General features: G+C 37.5%; 1 protein-coding gene across 1 annotated transcript; it reads left to right on the top strand.

Moving 5' to 3' along the window:
- The first annotated feature begins 6,406 nt into the window (after positions 1-6,406).
- Positions 6,407-8,612, top strand: LOC113778567 (1-aminocyclopropane-1-carboxylate synthase 3). Its single transcript, XM_027324006.1, has 4 exons — positions 6,407-6,727; positions 6,863-6,994; positions 7,088-7,248; positions 7,384-8,612. The coding sequence occupies exons 1-4, from the start codon at positions 6,581-6,583 to the stop codon at positions 8,357-8,359; spliced, it is 1,416 nt and encodes a 471-aa protein (XP_027179807.1). The 5' UTR covers positions 6,407-6,580; the 3' UTR covers positions 8,360-8,612.
- Positions 8,613-18,592: the final 9,980 nt, after the last annotated feature.

The raw sequence follows: 18,592 nt of genomic DNA, 5'->3' as shown, positions 1-18,592 counted from the left end.
TTCTTTTTTTATGTGAAATAAAATATTGTTATAAAATTTGTTTGTGATATAATAAATTTTTTTTAAATAAACCACTGTCCAAATAAACTCGCTAAAAGCATGTTTTTTTTCCTCCTCATTTGAAGAATGTAAGCTTGACCGTGTAATTTTGTTTGGACAAGAAAGGAAGGGAAAAAGAAAAGAAGAGAACATAAAAGTTCAAAATGACATTCTTCTTACCTTTCGTCATGACACACTACGTTTCATAGTTAGTCGCCATTTTACTTGTTGGCTTCGTTGTTGACGAAAATTTGTAATGTGGAGAAACTTTAAAACCTCTAATTTATTTTTATTATCCTATTTTACCCCTCACCAAACAAAAACCCTCCAAAGAGAGGGGGGAAAAACAGTAGTGTGATCCTAAATCCTTATCTGGCTTTTATATTTTCTTATAATCAGTTACGGAAATTTTCTGACAAGCTTGGTAGTGGATTAATCATGACGAAATACCAATATTAATTGAGATAGAGTATTATTTGAGATATTATTTGGAATAATTATTGTAGTACTTTTTGTGATGTGATATATATGAGATAAAAAGGTGAATTGGGAATATAAAAAGGTAGGTTGAGAAATGTATTTATGATACAAGCGAAATATTATTTGAGATATTTTTGCTATCCAAACACTCCCATTAATGTTCGTAGCGTCGAAACGTCCTTTCGACGTGTATTTCAATCTTACATGTTTACTCGTTTTTCTTCTTCCTTGGCAGTACTTCTAAACTAGTTTTCTAGCTTATTATCTTTGAGCCCTTTACTACAAAATCTCTTCCAAATTTTGATTACTTTCAGAAAGAAATGATCAGATCAGATTGAAGCGGACCTAATCATTCTTCTCTAAACTTCTTCTAACACAATCAGCAGTGCTTTGGTTGTACACATAGTACGTGAAACATACATAGAGTGTTTTTTTTTTGGGGGTCAACCAATAATATAGGTTCACTAAGAAAAAAGCAAACTCCTCGAGTCAAAATAGAATTGTTGTTTAAACTCTCTTTTAAACTCCATTTGAATTCTTAATCAGTCTTGTGAAAGCAATCGCATATATTCAACGCAACGTGCAACTTCAAGCTTTGAACTTTCTTCAGTCAACAAGAAAAACAGTGGGAAAACAAAGAATAAAAAGAAAATGGATATGTCAATACTTCCTTACCAAACTTAAGGAGCAAGATTTGTCAACGATGGATTATGGTCTTATCTCCCACCGTTGCTCCTTGTAGCTTTCAGAGTGTATACCACATCCACATGTATGCAGCATTGACTCTGCGCCCTATATGTGCCGAGAGTTTTCAGGAACGTCATCTCCTAAACCTAAAGCCTTGACGCTTTGGAAAAAAATAAGGAATGCGAAGTTGCTATAGATATTGCTGGAGTTTGAAGTCTTGACTACTGAAATAAGTCAACCAACCATTTGATCCAGAACTTGGGATTTTATCTTATATCTCAGCGTCGCCGGCCTTCATAAATACACATCATGCATCTATCAAGAACAAGTGCTGATTGAGTTCAAAGATGAACGGCCTTGGGCCTTTTTTTTTTGTTTTTGGGGTGGGGGGAGGCGGCGGCGAGAGAGAGAGACAGGAGCTGATGCACTAGGGTCCTAAATAAGGAGGGTCGGCCGGGGGCCTACACCATTGAAGAGGGGGATGAGGAAGCAAATGGTCCTATGACTAGTTGATAGTGTCTCCTCTCCCCTGGGTAAGTCTGGGGAAGGAATGGGACTTAATGTGCTTGTCATGTTGGTTGTCACCCTGGTTTTAGGCCTCTATGGTCCTTACCTATGCCCTTTCAAGGTATGGGGTGGGGGCACTTAAACAAGGCTTTCACATGCCCTAATCACCCTTCTCCTACTACAAACCACGTGGTCCCCCTTCAATCATTTTTTTCTTATCATTTTGAGGGGCTAAGAATCCAATATTCCCCCAAAATTATAGCCCTTAATCCCCTATATAAAAAAGAAAATATTAATAATCTTTCCCAATATAAGTCAGTCCAGTGAAGGAGAGTTGGATTTCACGGTTTATATCCCCTTTCCTATATTAATCTTTCCTAGAAACAGTAGACAACATTAGTTTGTAATAACCATGTCAGTCTAGAGTCGAGATAAGAATATGTGTTCATACGAAAAACAGACACAGGACCCTTCATCCAAAGGTAATGAACTTATTTCCTAATTAATCAACTATGAGAAATCTTTTGCCTATTATTATTAGCACAAAGATGTTCTTAAATGTACCCAACCTTGAAAATTACTATAAACAAAGTACCTATATATATATATACAGAATGTTTTTTTTGGGTTGTGGGGAAGAAAAATGTGGCAAATCAGAGTATGGGAACTTCTACATATACTTGTTAAGCACTGTGAGCCGGTGGGTGGTCCAGAAGCATTATATTGTTGGTTGAATTAATTTTGTCAAGAGTGGAAAATTTGATTGAAGTTTTGTTCTCTCTGATCGAAACACGATTTGAACAAGTTGCGTAGGAGGTTGGCTGCACGATTACCACTTCGCCCTCTGAGAGAAGATCATACGACGCCCAAAACCAGGAAGCATGTGTTTTTCTCGTTCTACAATACAACTTAATGCACTTGAAATTTGGGTACAAGAGATTAGCAATTGTGATATCTGGAATATTCAGAACTAGGGCTGCAAACGACTCGAGTCGAGTCGAGTTTTGGACTTATCGAACCGAGCTCGACTTAATAACAGGTGGGTTCGAGTTCAAACTCGAGCTTGATGAGCCAAGAAAATTGAGTTAGAACTCGACTCGACCAAGGAAAAGTAAGGCTCGAGCTCGACTCGACAAGACTCGTGAGCTGTAGCTTGATTTCTGGCTCACGAGCAGCTTGAATTGTCAGCTCGTAACGTAGCTCGACTGTTTGACTCGTGAGTAGCTCATTAGCTCGAGTTTCTGAAAATTAATCTAATAAAAATAACAAATAATTATTTTTTTTGATAAATAATAAAATATTAGGGATATATATATGTAATTTTACTATTAAAATAAAAAAAAATATATATATATATATACTCGAACTCACGAGCTAACGAGCTTAATATTTTGAATTCAAACTCGAGTTCGAGTTCAATTTCGCTAGCTCGAACTCGACTTGAATTCGATATTGATTGAACTCGAGTCGTTCGCGAGCGGCTCAATTCGTTTGCAGCGCTATTCAGAACTCAAAAGAGTTGGTCATTTTCTTGACAAAATCGAACGATTGCGTGGCAAACTGATCTGTAACATTTGTATAAAATTGAGGCCCGTAAAGATATCTCAGTATGGGCACCTGTGACAATTTCGTGTCAGGTGTAAAAAGATATAGACGGATGCCTCATTTTCAACCGCCTTCAAACCTTGTCTTCTACTCATGCATGTCATTTTATCAGCAGAAATTTCCACGACCGGGTGAAATTATATTGTTCGACCCGTCATTTCTTGCCCCAGAGTGAATCTTAACTTAATAGTTCAATCAATCAATCAATGGGGTCTCGCCGATTGAGAGACCAAATTTTCATCATGTTTGAGTAGGACCATAGCAACAACCTTAGATGCAAGTATTAGATTAAGCTTATTTTGTTCTTTCAATTCGCTTCAAGAAGTGAAAACTTGTATGCCATGTCTCATGGGAGATGGGGTTTGGGCAAACCATCCAAATTCTTTTCCAGTTGAGACGATAACAGAAATCATTTCGACAGCCCATGAGTGGTTTATGTGCTTCCCAGTCCTTAACCGTTTAAAACAAAATGTTGGGGGAACATAATGGAATAGGAAACAATTAACTGCCCAATGTGAAATTGTTTTACATGTATACATACTAATAAGTATTTAATAATAATTCACTCATTAAAAAAAAAAAGCATAAATTTTTCAAAGAATATGACATCTCCACCGTGCACCAGGGCCCAGGCTAGAGATAAATTTGGGCTCTCAAAGATTTATCTGCGAAAACATACGAGATCGCAGATTATACTTTCGGAACGGAATCAAATCTCGGAAGCAAAATATTAATCTCAGTTTAAACTCATCATGTCTCTTGTTTTTTTCCCTCCCAATGCTCTTTCTGCCTCCGACTACCAAATTTAGGTTCGAACTCTAAGCCCACGTTCTCGCTCGGATATATTGAGCCAACCCTCCCTAGTAATTAAACCAATCGTGTCTTAAATGAATTCATGACAAAAAGTCAAAATTTGGTACAATGGGACCCTTTTCCCAAACGAGTAAACCAATTTGCAGAGTCAAAATTGCTGGAAAAAAATCAAATGTACATATTAATGTATATCACCACCTCGTTAATTAAAAAATTTGTCTAAAAGTCCTCATATTAATTCATTTTAACATCCCGACTTTTGCACCGTCGGGATGTAGCAACGTTATCTTGAACTGCTCTGGGGTTACGACACCATGATGTGCTTGCTATTCATTTTATTCATGTGGCTCGTAATTTGACCGGTCAGCGGTTCCGTCTCAAAAATGAAAAGGTCTATGGTACGACTGGTGGCGGGGTTGGTGTGGAATGTGACTTTTTCGTCAAGCAACTTAGGGGAGTATCGAAATCCCAGTATGCATCTAAGTGTCAGACTAAAAAAAAAAAAAGAGAAGAAATCAGACAATTGCTGAAACCACGATGGGCTGTCCCTCAACTTTTTCTTCCCTGAAGAATTCTTTCGTGCATACCCCAAAAAAGACATGAAAAAGGCCTCTAAATCTGGGAGCGCCAAATCACCGCAGGTCACCCATGACCTACCATGATGCCAATATAATATATCTTTTTCTTTTTTTCGTTGTTCGAAATTTGTGGAATTATAGAGATCCCAGGTCACTTTTGATCACTTTTTTTTTTTTTACCTAAACGAGGCTGTCTTATGACTTCAATCGAACTCCGCAATGATTTTAAGTATAATTTTTTTTTCACCCAAGTCTTAAATGTGATGATGGTATAACCAGTGACCACCATCATCGCTTTAGCCTTTGAGTCGTAAATCAGTTGGCCAATACAAACGGCGCACTTAGGTTATGGGTGAGGGATTCTAGGAACAATTTCGTCGGTCGAAAGTTTCCGGTTGGTGCGGTTTTCTCGTTTCTGTTTTTTCACCCCACATTACATTCTTTTGTTACAGCCAATCAATCTACCGTGCCCTTCTGGAAACCTCGGTCAAGTTATTAGGAATTGTTGAAGTTACTACTACTTTTATACAACTCAAAACCAGGTGGCACATTTTCCACCCTTGTTCGCAAATGTGAATTTGTATCTCTTTTCTCCACACGCAATGGCACGGAGAGTGTTTCTTTTCTCGCTGGCTGCCCCCCCGGCATAGTTTAGTGGATAACGTGTGGGTTGGAGGAGGGCAGAGGTTGACTCCTAAATGAAGTGGTAACTCAGCTTTTCGTATTAGCTTCAATTTTCTCCCCTCCTCTCGATATTTGTTCAGGTGGAGTTCTTCGTTAATAATAGACCATTCATATTCATCACAAATTTTAACAACCAAATCGTGGTGATTAAATCAGGGAGTAATTCTTTTTTTTTATAAATAAAATTTTTTTTTGCATCTATTGATATACGGGTGTAGACTGGAGACTGTACAAGGAGAGTGAGTGGCCGACATGGAAGTAAGAGATGGGCCATTGCGGTCGGGGAACATGTGGACCATGTCTTGGTTAAAGGTCCAATTTTGGGTGGGCTTTGTTTCCTCATGTCATTATGTCCTGAGATTTGTGTCGGTCTGGCTTTAAGTTTCTCGGCAAATCACAAGCCTTTTCTCTACATGTATCCGTCTAAAATCTAATACTACACCATTTTATCAAATTTTCATACGAACTTTTTTAGTTTCCAACCAATTGAAATCATCTGAGTTTGGCGGAAATGGCATAATGTTTACCTCATAGAAAGCGCATCTCTCTCTCTTGCCCCCTGGTAGTAATTAAGAAGGAAAACGTCAAGAAAAGTAAATGAGTAAAACGTTAAAAAATATTTTTTTTTTTCAAAAAAAAAAATCCGAAATAGATATGCCTGCTGGAGATTGTTGTACACTCACTTCCACTGATTTTGCTACGCATCTCTGACGCGGCGCAGTTGAAGTCTTGAAAGAGGATGTAATAGTAGCCGGAAAAGCGCGTGGATTTAGCACACATTGCGTGTTCGTACTCAAAAAAAATTTCACAAATGAGCAAAATCGGTGGAGAAACTAATGACAAGAAAGAAAAAAAAAAACCCAGAAGATTTTTGAAAAGAAAGGGGGAGAAAAATGTTGGTCTATGCTGACCTTGGCAGCCAAAACTTCTATATATATGCATAGAGAATATGCCAGAGAGCAACATACCTGCCCATTGCCCAAAACCCACTCCATCGACGACTACTACTTTTCTCCTCCTTCCACATTTCCACTGAATCCCAATTCTCTTCTCTTTCGTCTCTCCTTTTTGCTGGCTACAGAATTTCCTGCTAGCTTTCGGCTGCTTCTTCTCTTTTTGCCTTTTGGCTCACACGATTTTTCGAGGCTAACTTTTCCAAACAAAACCAGAAATACAGAGTAATTAAAATGAAGCTGCTATCTAGGAAAGCCACGTGCAATTCCCACGGCCAAGATTCATCGTACTTCCTGGGATGGCAGGAGTATGAGAAGAACCCATACGATGAGGTTCGCAATCCGACAGGCATTATTCAGATGGGTCTTGCGGAGAGTCAGGTTTGTCAACAAAATATCTTTTTCCTCTTTTTCAACTCTTTTACTCCACATATGCATGTGATGGTTTTTTTTTGGGGGGTAAATTTCGACTGTCATTCTTCTTTTATCTCATACCGTCACTATTACTTTTGGCAGCTCTCATTTGATCTGCTGGAGTCATGGCTGGCTGAAAATCCAGATGCCAGTGGCTTCACGAGAAACGGGGAGTCCATTTTCAGAGAACTAGCTCTTTTCCAAGATTATCACGGCCTTCCCGCTTTCAAGAAGGTTCGTTGAAAACGATAATTTATGAAGTACCGTCACAAATTTATTTAAGTACTATGCTCAGCTGGCTCTATCTCTTATGGATGTTCAATGCAGGCGTTGGCCGAATTCATGGAAGAAATTAGAGGAAACAAAGTCACATTTGATCCCAGAAACCTAGTCCTAACTGCAGGAGCAACTTCGGCTAACGAGACCCTCGCGTTCTGCATAGCTGAACCAGGCGAAGCATTCCTCCTTCCAACTCCATACTATCCAGGGTACGCACGCATACATGCAGCGCCATGCTACCCCGTACTTTTTTTTTCTTTTTTTTGTACACGGTATATAAACACTCTTATATGATATCACGTTGCCGGACCGGGTCTAATGATGAAACCGCATGAATAATGCAGATTTGATAGAGATCTCAAGTGGAGAACCGGAGTTGAAATCGTTCCAATTCAATGCACGGGCTCAAACGGCTTTCGAATTACCGAATCTGCCCTTGAGGATGCTTATCAACTTGCTCGCAAGCAGAACCTCAGAGTCAAGGGCGTCCTGGTCACTAACCCTTCCAATCCACTGGGAACGGCTCTGAGCCGTCGGGAATTAAATCTTCTAGTTAGCTTCATTTCTGCCAAGAACATTCATCTCATTAGCGACGAAATTTATTCTGGCACAGTTTTTAGCTCGCCGAGCTTCGTTAGTGTCATGGAGGTTTTACTAGAAAGAAATCTCGCCAACACTCAAGTTTGGAACAGAGTTCATTTAGTATATAGTCTTTCCAAAGATCTGGGACTTCCCGGTTTTAGAGTTGGAGCGATTTACTCCAACGACAACACAGTCGTAGCTGCAGCCACAAAAATGTCGAGCTTCGGATTAGTTTCTTCCCAGACTCAGTATTTGCTATCCGCCATGCTCGCCGACAAGAAATTCACAAAGCATTACATTTTTGAGAATCAAGTACGCCTTCAGAAGCGGCACGCAATGCTCGTTAGAGGACTGAAGAATGCTGGAATCAGCTGCCTTGATAGCAATGCCGGATTATTCTGCTGGGTGGATATGAGGCATCTTTTGACCTCCAAAAGTTTTGACGCGGAGATGGAGCTTTGGAAGAAGATAGTATATCAAGTCGGGCTTAACATCTCCCCGGGATCCTCATGCCACTGTGCCGAACCCGGCTGGTTTCGTGTGTGCTTCGCCAACATGTTGGAAGAAACGCTAGACCTGGCAATGCAAAGGATAAAGGATTTTGTGGTATCAACGGCCACCAAATCTTCCAACACCGGTCGGAGTCATCATCTTTCCAGCAAGTATTCAGCCCGAAAGTCTCTCAGCAAATGGGTTTTTCGGTTATCGTTTCATCATGACAGTGAAAATGAACGATAGTCCTAGTGTGAACGTATCGAATGGTTGACTTTTTTTTTTTTTTTTACTATTATTCTTTTTTTTCCTCAATATTTAGATGTTGAGTTTCAAATTTTGTACTATTATTTCATGCAAAGAGAGTGCACTCGGTCCATGTGGATTAGAAGTGGTTGATTTCTGCTCTATTATTTTGTAAAATCTCATTTGTGAGGACTTCCACGATATCTTCTTGAATTGTTCAAACCATCATTAATACAATAATGTACGTGTCACATGATGATCAGATTCGGGATTACATATTTAATTGTATGTTCTTTGACGCCCTTTTTCTGCATGAGTTTTTCCTTTTTAGAAATAAGTATGCATGGCATTATCAAACTCAATATTGCAACGTCCTAAAAATTAAAACCCAAATGAATACTATTAACTATTAAGTTAACATGCTACTGTAGTACTGTGTCAACTACTTAGAATGCATGTAATGCCTACACTTGATTACATTGGAATTTGGGAATGCTTCATGGTAGCGGCGGGATTACCGGCAAGATCCTGGTAGAATGATGCCGACATTAGACTTGCATTGGCCGGTTTCTTAAACAGGGATTTGGGGCAGGGACGGTCATACTGATGACCGTCCCTGCACGGTTCATGGTCCAGATTGGACCATGAAAAAATGTGCGGCTCAGATAACAAGTGGTAACTCGATTTCCGCGTCAAGTGTGGGGCCCATCACTATCTGTTGTGAAAATACAACCTGTGAAAAAAAAGTTACACGGTGAACAAAAGAAATTACGCGCTGTTGATGAAGAGAAAATTTGTCATGGACGGTTGCACCTGCAACCGTCCCTGCCCCGAGTCCCTTAAACAGATATATAACTGACATTTCCCCCCCCCGGATTTTTTTTTGAGAAATGGAATACTGTATAAGACGACGTTTTAGCCGTATGAGCAGCTTTCTTGATACGGGTCAGAAATGGAATGAGTCACAACAATGAATTCGTTCTCCACCTAGTGTTTTGGGGTAGGGTAGCGACACCAGTCTTTTTTCTGGAATGAGATGGGAGCTTCGAAAACCCTGAGGCCTTGTTTGGACAGCAATTTTCCAAAGAAAATTTGTTACATTTTCCGTGAACATATTTTTCAATCATCTTTTTACCTAACATATATCAAATCGGTACAATAATTTTTCTACAAAAAATCTAGAAAAATGCAATCCAGACACAACCTAAGTTTTCTAACGCTTTTAATCTTGGACACAAATAAGAAAAAGGACTAAACACAAAGGAAAAGAAAAAAGTTTAAAAAGAAAATGATCATCCATATACCGTCACTAACTACATAATTGGTAGAGTTTCCTGCAAGAAATTTTCATGTTTAAATCTTTTGAAAATTTGAATGTATTATTATCATTAAGAGAGAAGAAAATTTTGAACACCTCTAAATTTTAGAGTTTCAATTGTAGCACTAGACTAAGAGTCCATTTAGATTGGAGTTTTTGGAAGTTTTTGTTTAAAAAAAAATGCTATAATGATATGACGTATGTGAAATAAAAAAAATAATTTAAACATATGTTATTTCAAAAAAATTTTCTTGAAAAGCTTGCAATCTAATGAGGACCTAAAGCACATCATGTACCCCATTTGTCCTTTAAACGATAGACTTTGGCAATTGAAAAATGAAATTATCAAATTTTCATATACTTGGCTAGGTATACGGATCATTTTTCTCCTTCCAACTGCAATAATAACGAACGGTAGTATTTGAAAATTTTACTGTTATTTATTGATATGCTAGAAAATTCTCTAAAAATTTCTAAGCCAAAAGACTATGGTGCTATTTCAATAACGCCATTGTCTTTCTAAAACAACAAAGTGACATTTTCCTCATCCTATCGTTTGTTGTTGCATTTGTCAGAAGATGGATCGGAGTAGCACTAACATATCAACTAGAGTAGTCATCCTAGGCTTTGATCATCGTACCTGCATGTGAAGCCTTGATTTCTATTATTGTTTTCCCGGAATGTTGCATGCGAAATTGGTCCATGTGAGGGTATTGGTGGCCAAGGAAAAGAGTTAAACATGACTGAGTAAAAATAAACACACTAGAATTTTGGTCCGTTTCCATGTTCTTCTTGACTACTAACATGTGGCCTACAATCTGCTAGGTTTTGCTGTAGAATTCGGAGAGCTGAGATGCTCCTTAAGATTCTGGGGCTGTACTATTATATTGACTTTAGGTTGCAGAATTGCTATTTTCGAGTATGACTAATCCCGCTCTGCATTCTTTCCCGTAGCGATGATTCCGGCTGCTCCTATCAACGTCGAGAATTTTCAGTTCCAAAGTATAAACAAACCTCGTTGTATGATTATTTTGTGGTCATTTTGCGCTTTGAGGTGGAACACAAAAGAATTTTTTCTGATTATGTATTTACTTACTTAAAATGAGGGAGACATGTATAGTAAAAATAGTTTACTAAAACCAATACTAAGTCACACATGGAATTGTATACCCAAGTTCCAACTCTAATTTCATAATAAAAAAATGTGTTACATCTCAAAACTGATTGACAATGAGCCCAAAATCTTATTAATGTAGCTACAATTTCTTGAGAAATAGATGTAGCAAATTTTTTGTCTCTCAACACCATTTTTGCCTCACCATGAGAACAAAACATCAGCTTGCTCAGCCTCTAACCCTTCATACATAAAAAACTTCTGAGGGACTAAGTATTCAATATTGTATTACTTGGAGTAATTCCGACAAATAAAATTGTAAGTAACTTGTGCATACTTCAACACGAATTATCCAAAACACTCATCAAGTAGTGAGATTGCATAAGCTTTCGGAAAACCTAGCAAGATAGCATTATTAGAATTGGCAGCTAAACCATTCACAAGTTATGCTGTCCAAGGCAATAAACTTTCTAAATAGTTTACAAACGAGCTATAAAATAGACTGTAAGCAAAGGTCGGAATTGAGACGCCTTTCTAATTTTAAGAGAATGAATATCACAAATTCCAAATTGGACTCACGAGCTTAGTCCCTTCGGACCGCAAGCAATGCATTTGTTCTTTAAAAATCAGAAATTTTTGTTAAAAGTACAATGATTTGCAGGGGAAGCATGCTTTCTTGAACATGGTATTTACATAAAGATCCGACAGTGACCCTTAAAAACTTCCTGCGTATTGTAAAACTTTCTTTCTAATCGTAAGTAACAACAGGGAAAAGCTAAAACTTGGAAAAACTTTTCAAGACAGAACCTTGAACATCTTTCACCTTCAAAGTCAATAAGCACGCAGTTGAATAGATTTGTTTGTATGTCGACATGGAAGACAATAGCAGACAGGAGTATTTTTGACTGAGGCTATTGTTTCCTGCAACCTAGACACTCGGCAACGTATCGCTACTGTTAATATTCCGAATGACAAGCTATCGACTAAACCCTACCCCAAAGTCGAGCTGGCGACAAGAAATTTGTTGTTACACATACGTATCGTGATGGTTAAAATTCTCAACCTTTACAGCAGTTACCTCTTATTGTTCAAATTAACATACTTGCATGTCATAATATTCAAGAATTCGATGGAAAAACCAAAGAAAAGAATCTTCCAAAATTCAACTGCGTACAACCTTGACCATGGGAGCAACGTTGGTTTATGAGTTGAAGGCAAGACAAGACCATTTATGTAAATGTGGGATGGAGTGTCATGTGGGTTTCACATGAAATCATCGATCAAAGCACATGGAGAGTAACAGAGAACATCTGCAGTATTCTTTTTTTTTTTTTTTGAGAGAAAGCGTGTGAGTTAAAGAGTTGAAGGTAGGGTTTATCCGCGTGCTCTCAGCTATGGAGCCAGGTGAGCCTGTGTGAGGTGGTGCCATGGCTATTCCTTCATTCGTCGCTTGTGTCCTTAGCGATATCAATAACTCGCTATTAGTATTACTCACCAACATTGACGCGAACATGAATGGCCAATTGAACGTGACCCCTTGTCTCAGGAGTACGAAACCGTGCCCCACAGCCCATACCATGGATTTTTCAATAACACGGACCCTCGTCCATCTCGAACAGATTGTTCCAGTCTCAGTTTTTGTCTCGAATCTCAATGATTGAATGGACTGATGGACCTAAATTACTATTACTTAATTGATTTTATCGGCAAAATTGTAATAAAAAAGGGGCATCACCTGCTAAATAGGGTCTTCCCTTCAAATCTCCTCTTGCATTTTCTATTACAGTGGTACTTCTATATGCATTGAGCACAAGGATATTTTGGTAAACCATGCATGGACTCTCATTGATATTAAATGATATGGTACTTTTACCTCGGCAAATTAAGATGCATTCGGAAATGTAACAGCACTTGCGTAACAAAATATCAATGGATTGATCAAGCATATATTACTCTTGCAAGTAGCTTGTGTACTCAAAAGTTTTGCGGATTTTTTACATTTGCTCTTGCATGGCCTGTAAAAGTTGAGACTAAAGAATCTTGACTTATTACTTACGCAATAACTATTAGCAAAAAGAGAAATGATCTGTATCACTTAAAATTTGTCCACTAAATAAGGGGAAAATAATCTCCCATGCGGACTGACGTGGAAAGATGATGCGGAATTTTCTCAATTTAAGCCATCCAACTCACTTAATTGATCTAACATCTTACTGTTTCTTTCTAAACCCTGGCTATTGCCCAGCCACCACCTCCAAGAAACAGGAAACTTTAAAAAAAAAGAAAAAGGGTGGTGCATCTTATATAAAGACATGAAAAGGCATCATTGACTAATGACGGCAAACATCTGAGCGCATGGATATCAGCAATGCTGTAGCATTCTTCACTCTTTCGATGGAGAAATTAAAGATTCTAGTTTATGCATGTTTTAACAAGAATATATATCCTTCTACCAAGTCCCGACCTATGTTTTCAGAACCGGACCGGGTATCGACTCGGCCGAGGTCAGGGGTCAGGAGTCAATGGGGTCGATAGGGGGTCGAACCGGATGACGTCATAAATAAAAATTATTTAAAAATTAAAATATTATATATAAAATATCTAATAATATGTTAATATTAATAAAGGTATATTCATATATATTTGATGTTTTAAATATATTTAACAAGAAAATACAAAGAAATTAGAACAATCAAGTAGCAATTTATGTTATTTAATAAATATTAACAAGTTTAGAATTAAAATTATGAATTTAATTGAAAAATAACATCAAATTTTAGGACAATATTTATAAAGTATGAAATATTTGAGGTATATTAATAAGTTTTAACAATTTAGGGGGCCAAAACATAATATTGAAAAGATTGAGTTTTTTTTAAAAAAAATGCCCATTGAACCGGAAAAATCGATTTTTTTCCGGTCAAATCCGATTTTTGACCAGCTTTGACCGGGCTTTAAATTTCCCCTTTTTTACCATGACTCGGACCGGACACTTGGCCGGTTCCCGGTTCGACCGGCCGGTCCGGTCCGAGTTTCAAAACATAGGTCCCGACGGATCAGTTCCCCTAAGAAACAGAGAAGAAGGAAATTTAAAAAGAAAAAAAGGGACACAGGAGGTAACATAATGCGTGACGAGGGAGTTAATTTCCACATTGTGAAGGCAACAAAGTCGTCCGCATCCTGTGCTTAGGAGTCAAATTGAAGGTCGGAAGCTTTCCCGTCCAGATCGGCTAAAATCAGTGACGGGGGATTTCCCTTGTCCAGGACGAAAATTTCAATGTCATGTTGTCAACCATAAATTGGGCTTTGGACGAGTGTTTATTGTCAATGAAGACGTACACATTACTCCTATATGATTGGGGTCCATTATAGTTCTCTATAGATGTAGCCTACTATTTCACATGTAGATGATCAAAATCTGGAAACACCCATGCATGTTTCTTTAAACATACAATAGAATAAAATCAGCTAGAAAGGTTACCATCAACTCTCAAGACGATTAGGAACCAAATATGAGTTGCAGTCTTTTTTTTTTTCTTTTAAGTTTAAATTTAGAGTTAATCTTATATACACTATCGTTATATACACTATTATAGTTGGATGCATGACTAATATATAAAATTTATATTTTAAATTTAAATTAAGATTAATTATTATATATCAAACGGACGGTGATAAATGTATACACTGTCGGTACATAAAATATTAATCTTAAATTTAATAGAAGCAGCTTTTGAGGAAAATGACTGACTATTGAACAGATAAATCACCAACGATAGTATGTTAAATTCCTAAAGCCCAAGTGACACTGAATGAGTCCATCAGGCAGATTTTCGGGCCTATGTCGTTTCTCAAATTTGGGCCAAGACTCCAAGTGTATTTCCACTGTTAGTAACTCAGTTTATTCATCATTGGCCCCGCTAAAATGGCCCAATCCAATGAGGATTCCAAGGAGATAGGGTAATGCACCAGTGAAATTAAAGAATAGGAAATGAGTAAAATGAGAAGTTAATCTATTGGATTAACTTTTTATACACTGACAATGTAATAATATATTACGCTATCAGTTTTAGATGTATGTTATATGTGTATGATTTGAATTTTAAATTTAAATTTATAATATGTGGTATAATCTAAATCTGTTAGTGTAAAAAAGAATTATTAAAGTAAGTAATGATCACTTATCTTTTGGGTTACTAATTAAATGAGAATAAAATGCGGATTGAGAAAGTTTTCTTTTTTTTTTTTCTTTTCCAAGGTAATAATGATGATAGATGAGAGTATAGTTGCCAGGTTCTCTCTAGCCTCGTATAAACTAGAAATGTCAAAAGAGGTGATTCAGACACATTCGGATAAGTTTGGACGGGACATAATGGATAGTTGGTACAATTGAGTTAACTCATTTATACCCATTCAATAAATGGGTCAAAATGATTCAACCCATTTATATGGTATATCCAATTACTCATTTATGATTCAGTTGAAATTCTAATTTTTTTTTTAAAAAAAATTTCGCACGTTGTTTGATAAGAAATAATGATATTTTATTATTATTCAATTAATTCAAATTTATATGCTTAACACCCACTAAAAATTGAGTTTAAATATAAATTATTTTTAAATTGATATAAATGGATGAGTCAAATAAATCCACTATCCACTAATTAAATGGATTTAATTGAGTACTCATCTAGACCCATTCAAAACTTATTGCATATCCAAATTTACTTATTAGTGAACGGATTTGAATGAATCAACATAATTTGATTATAACTGACACCTCTGGTATAATATAAACTCAGAGGTCTGGATATTCTCAAGGCAATGGATGGATGCACTTTTGGCATCACTTTTTTAGACTTATTAGTTGATGATGATCTTTTAATTGATAAATTACTCATACTGTCAATCATCTCACTGTAAAGGAGTAGTATTATTTGTCGGGAAAGACTATCAAAAGACTCTTTGGGAAAGAGTAGGGCCAAGTTTACGGAAGAAGACAGAATCTGGGGGAGATGAACACTTCGATGAGAGGAAGCGGGAGTCTAGCAAATTGAGCGCCAAACATCCAACTAAGACCCGACTACGGCTGCAGATCAAATGTAACGTTTCAAGAAGTCAAAAGGATGGCATTAATTTAACATTTACTTTAACAAAAGGGTGTTGAATTTATTGCCATTGCAGCACTATATTTACATGTTGTTTACCAGTAAATGAAGTAGACGATTAATCAAGAGATTCACACGAAGTTTTCAACGCGGAAAAATAGAAAAGTTGTCATTGGTAGGGCTGTAGGCCACCAACATAAAATTTCCACTCACTGTCTTTTCCAGGGAAACCACACATTATTGACTCCTTTCTGGAGGACCTTTCTCATTTTGCGTCTGAATGTCACAAACTCTTCCTTGTGATCTTCCAACCCTCCACCACCCCCCCCCCCCCCCAAGGCGCCGCCCCAAGAAAAAAAAATCCCAAAAATCACTTAAAAACTACTCCAGCATCTCCTGTTCAACTAATTGATATTATAAGCACATAAGAACATAAGATCTTTTTGTGTTAGCTAGCTGCATGCAAGAACTCGCAGTTGCAAAAATTAGGATAGATTTCAAGGATGCCCTAAATTATGCGCTATACCATGTTGAGGAACAGGAAAACCTACCTGTAATGTGTCAAACAATACAAATACTACTGCTAACTAAGAGAATTTTATGTATGTGTGCAAATTTCAAAAAGTTACCTGTGTGTTCGCGATACTACTAGATGTTCTAAATTATGGCACGTGAAACAATATAGTATCTGGTACAGGCACTTAGCAGATAAATTCAGCAAGACAAGACAGCTCTATGTACTGACCAAAACAAAAGAAAATAAAGGCTGTGGAAATTTGGGTATAGTTGTCTCTCTTTGAAGCTGAACCTTCTGGGGAAAGTTCCAATTTCCACCATAATCTTCGAGCTATCAGCGCTTGTTGGCTAATGGTGGTGGTGTTCGATAATTGCATCGCATTCAGCTAAAACAAATGCCTTTTCTATTTTGGCAACACGAAGTTTTCGAATTAAAATCTAAATTCGGGGATCCCATTTCCACAAGCTGCAAGGGTGAAAAAGATCAATTTGGATACGGCATGAAAGACACAGTCAAAATCCCTGTCCTCCATTAGTGAGATTTGAGGCTGTTGCGCTCTATGATAGGGGGTTTGTGGCGGGTCCTGAAATGACGATGGTAGTAGGAACAAATTCGTCATACGTAAAGTCCAACTGTTGTCATCTGTTTTCCCTAAGGGATACACGATAAATCTGATGTTTAAGCAAACAATTGTAGTTGTTCATATGGCAAATTAAATCAATGCGAGTTTGGGTAAAATCATAGAAATGTGCAGAGCTCTTTTAAGAAAAGAAAATTCATTTGAACTTAATTTCATTTTGGGAGTGTCCACATTTGATTTGGTCGCATAGGGTCAAATAAATGAAACTATGAAAAGGAAGATGAAAAAACCACAAAACCAACCACAACTGGTAATAGTAGTATTAGTAATTAGTTGAAACTTCTCCATTTTCTCCAACAAGTTTCAAACCTTGTGCCACTTACAAAATGGTCATCATAATCAAGATTTGTCAAAAATATATTCACTTGGGGAGACTTTGCTTGATATTAAAGGTGTTGAAAACTCTGGCATCTACGAAAGTGCCATAGCTGTCCTTCCTATGAACTTCTCGATCGCAAGCATAAATTATCAAGTCATGAGACCCACAAGCAAAATGGTAATTACTTTTGTTTGCAGGATAACATAGATTAATGATCTAAGGCGCAGAAAAATAAGTTCTGCACTCAGTAATTCTAAACATAAACAAAGCTTAGGTAACAGATATCAAAATACTTGTGATCAACTGATCTCATCATGAAATATTCTGCACTTGGATGTATAACATGTGGTAAGTGTTAACAGCATGTATGCGACCGCAATTTTTCCACCGTGTCATTTGTTCTAGAACCAACTCCAACGCCCAAAAACCATGCCGCCGTTTCTGTGATCTCATCATCGTCGGAAACAGTGAAATCTTGGGTTTTCCTTTTCTCAACATATATGCTTGGATGAAATGCCCAGCTTTGCCATGGAAAGCAGGCTGCACACTGCTAAGTCGCCAAGTTGTTGTCCATCTGGTGGCGTCTGAACTCCATCCCCTTGTCGTCTTGTGGTCGTAGCCAGCAATGTATTTATATATTATTAAATGCTTAATATCGACAACGTAAAATTGAGCCGATAAAATGATGTCCCTCCGCCAATTTTTATATACTACTATCCTTAAGCTCGATTGATTATAGTTTTCATGTTGATGAGATGATAGGTGAAGTGTGATGCAGGGTCAGCAGTATTGTGCTTTTCCGGGTCTCCGTAGAGAAATTAGCCAGGCAAATGTCAAATGAACGATCAGGATCAAGCTGGTACGTACTATGTGTTAAATAAGAAAGAGAGAGAGAGAGATGGTGACAGTTAGCGTGTACGTTTGTGCGTGTCCGAGAGTGTGTTGTTTGGAGGTTTTATAGATGGAGACAGTCAAGATGAATGTCTGAATTATATGCATGATGATAGAGAGAGATTCTGGACTAAGAAAGACAATAAGAAAACTTCCCAAGTCTCCTCCTCTGGCATTCAAATTCCTCTATTATTTTATGCAGAAAGCAGTTTCATCTTTTCCCCATTCCTCCTTTTTTGAATTCAGGGGCTCATTCCATCCTATGTCTCTCCTTCTCCAGCTATTATATTCACCCCCCTTTCTCTAGCCTACCCAGCACTATATAA

Source organism: Coffea eugenioides, chromosome 7 (assembly GCF_003713205.1).
Source record: "Coffea eugenioides isolate CCC68of chromosome 7, Ceug_1.0, whole genome shotgun sequence".
Taxonomy (NCBI): domain Eukaryota; kingdom Viridiplantae; phylum Streptophyta; class Magnoliopsida; order Gentianales; family Rubiaceae; genus Coffea; species Coffea eugenioides.
This window is presented reverse-complemented; position numbering and strand designations above follow the sequence as displayed.

What these genes read in the sequence shown, in the direction of transcription:
- LOC113778567 (XM_027324006.1), top strand. Translation starts at nt 6,581, where the DNA reads ATGAAGCTGCTATCTAGGAAAGCCACGTGCAATTCCCACGGCCAAGAT. An exon ending in GCCTTCCCGCTTTCAAGAAG is followed by an intron (nt 6,995 to 7,087) that starts GTTCGTTGAAAA and finishes TGTTCAATGCAG; the next exon opens with GCGTTGGCCGAATTCATGGA. An exon ending in CCAACTCCATACTATCCAGG is followed by an intron (nt 7,249 to 7,383) that starts GTACGCACGCAT and finishes TGAATAATGCAG; the next exon opens with ATTTGATAGAGATCTCAAGT.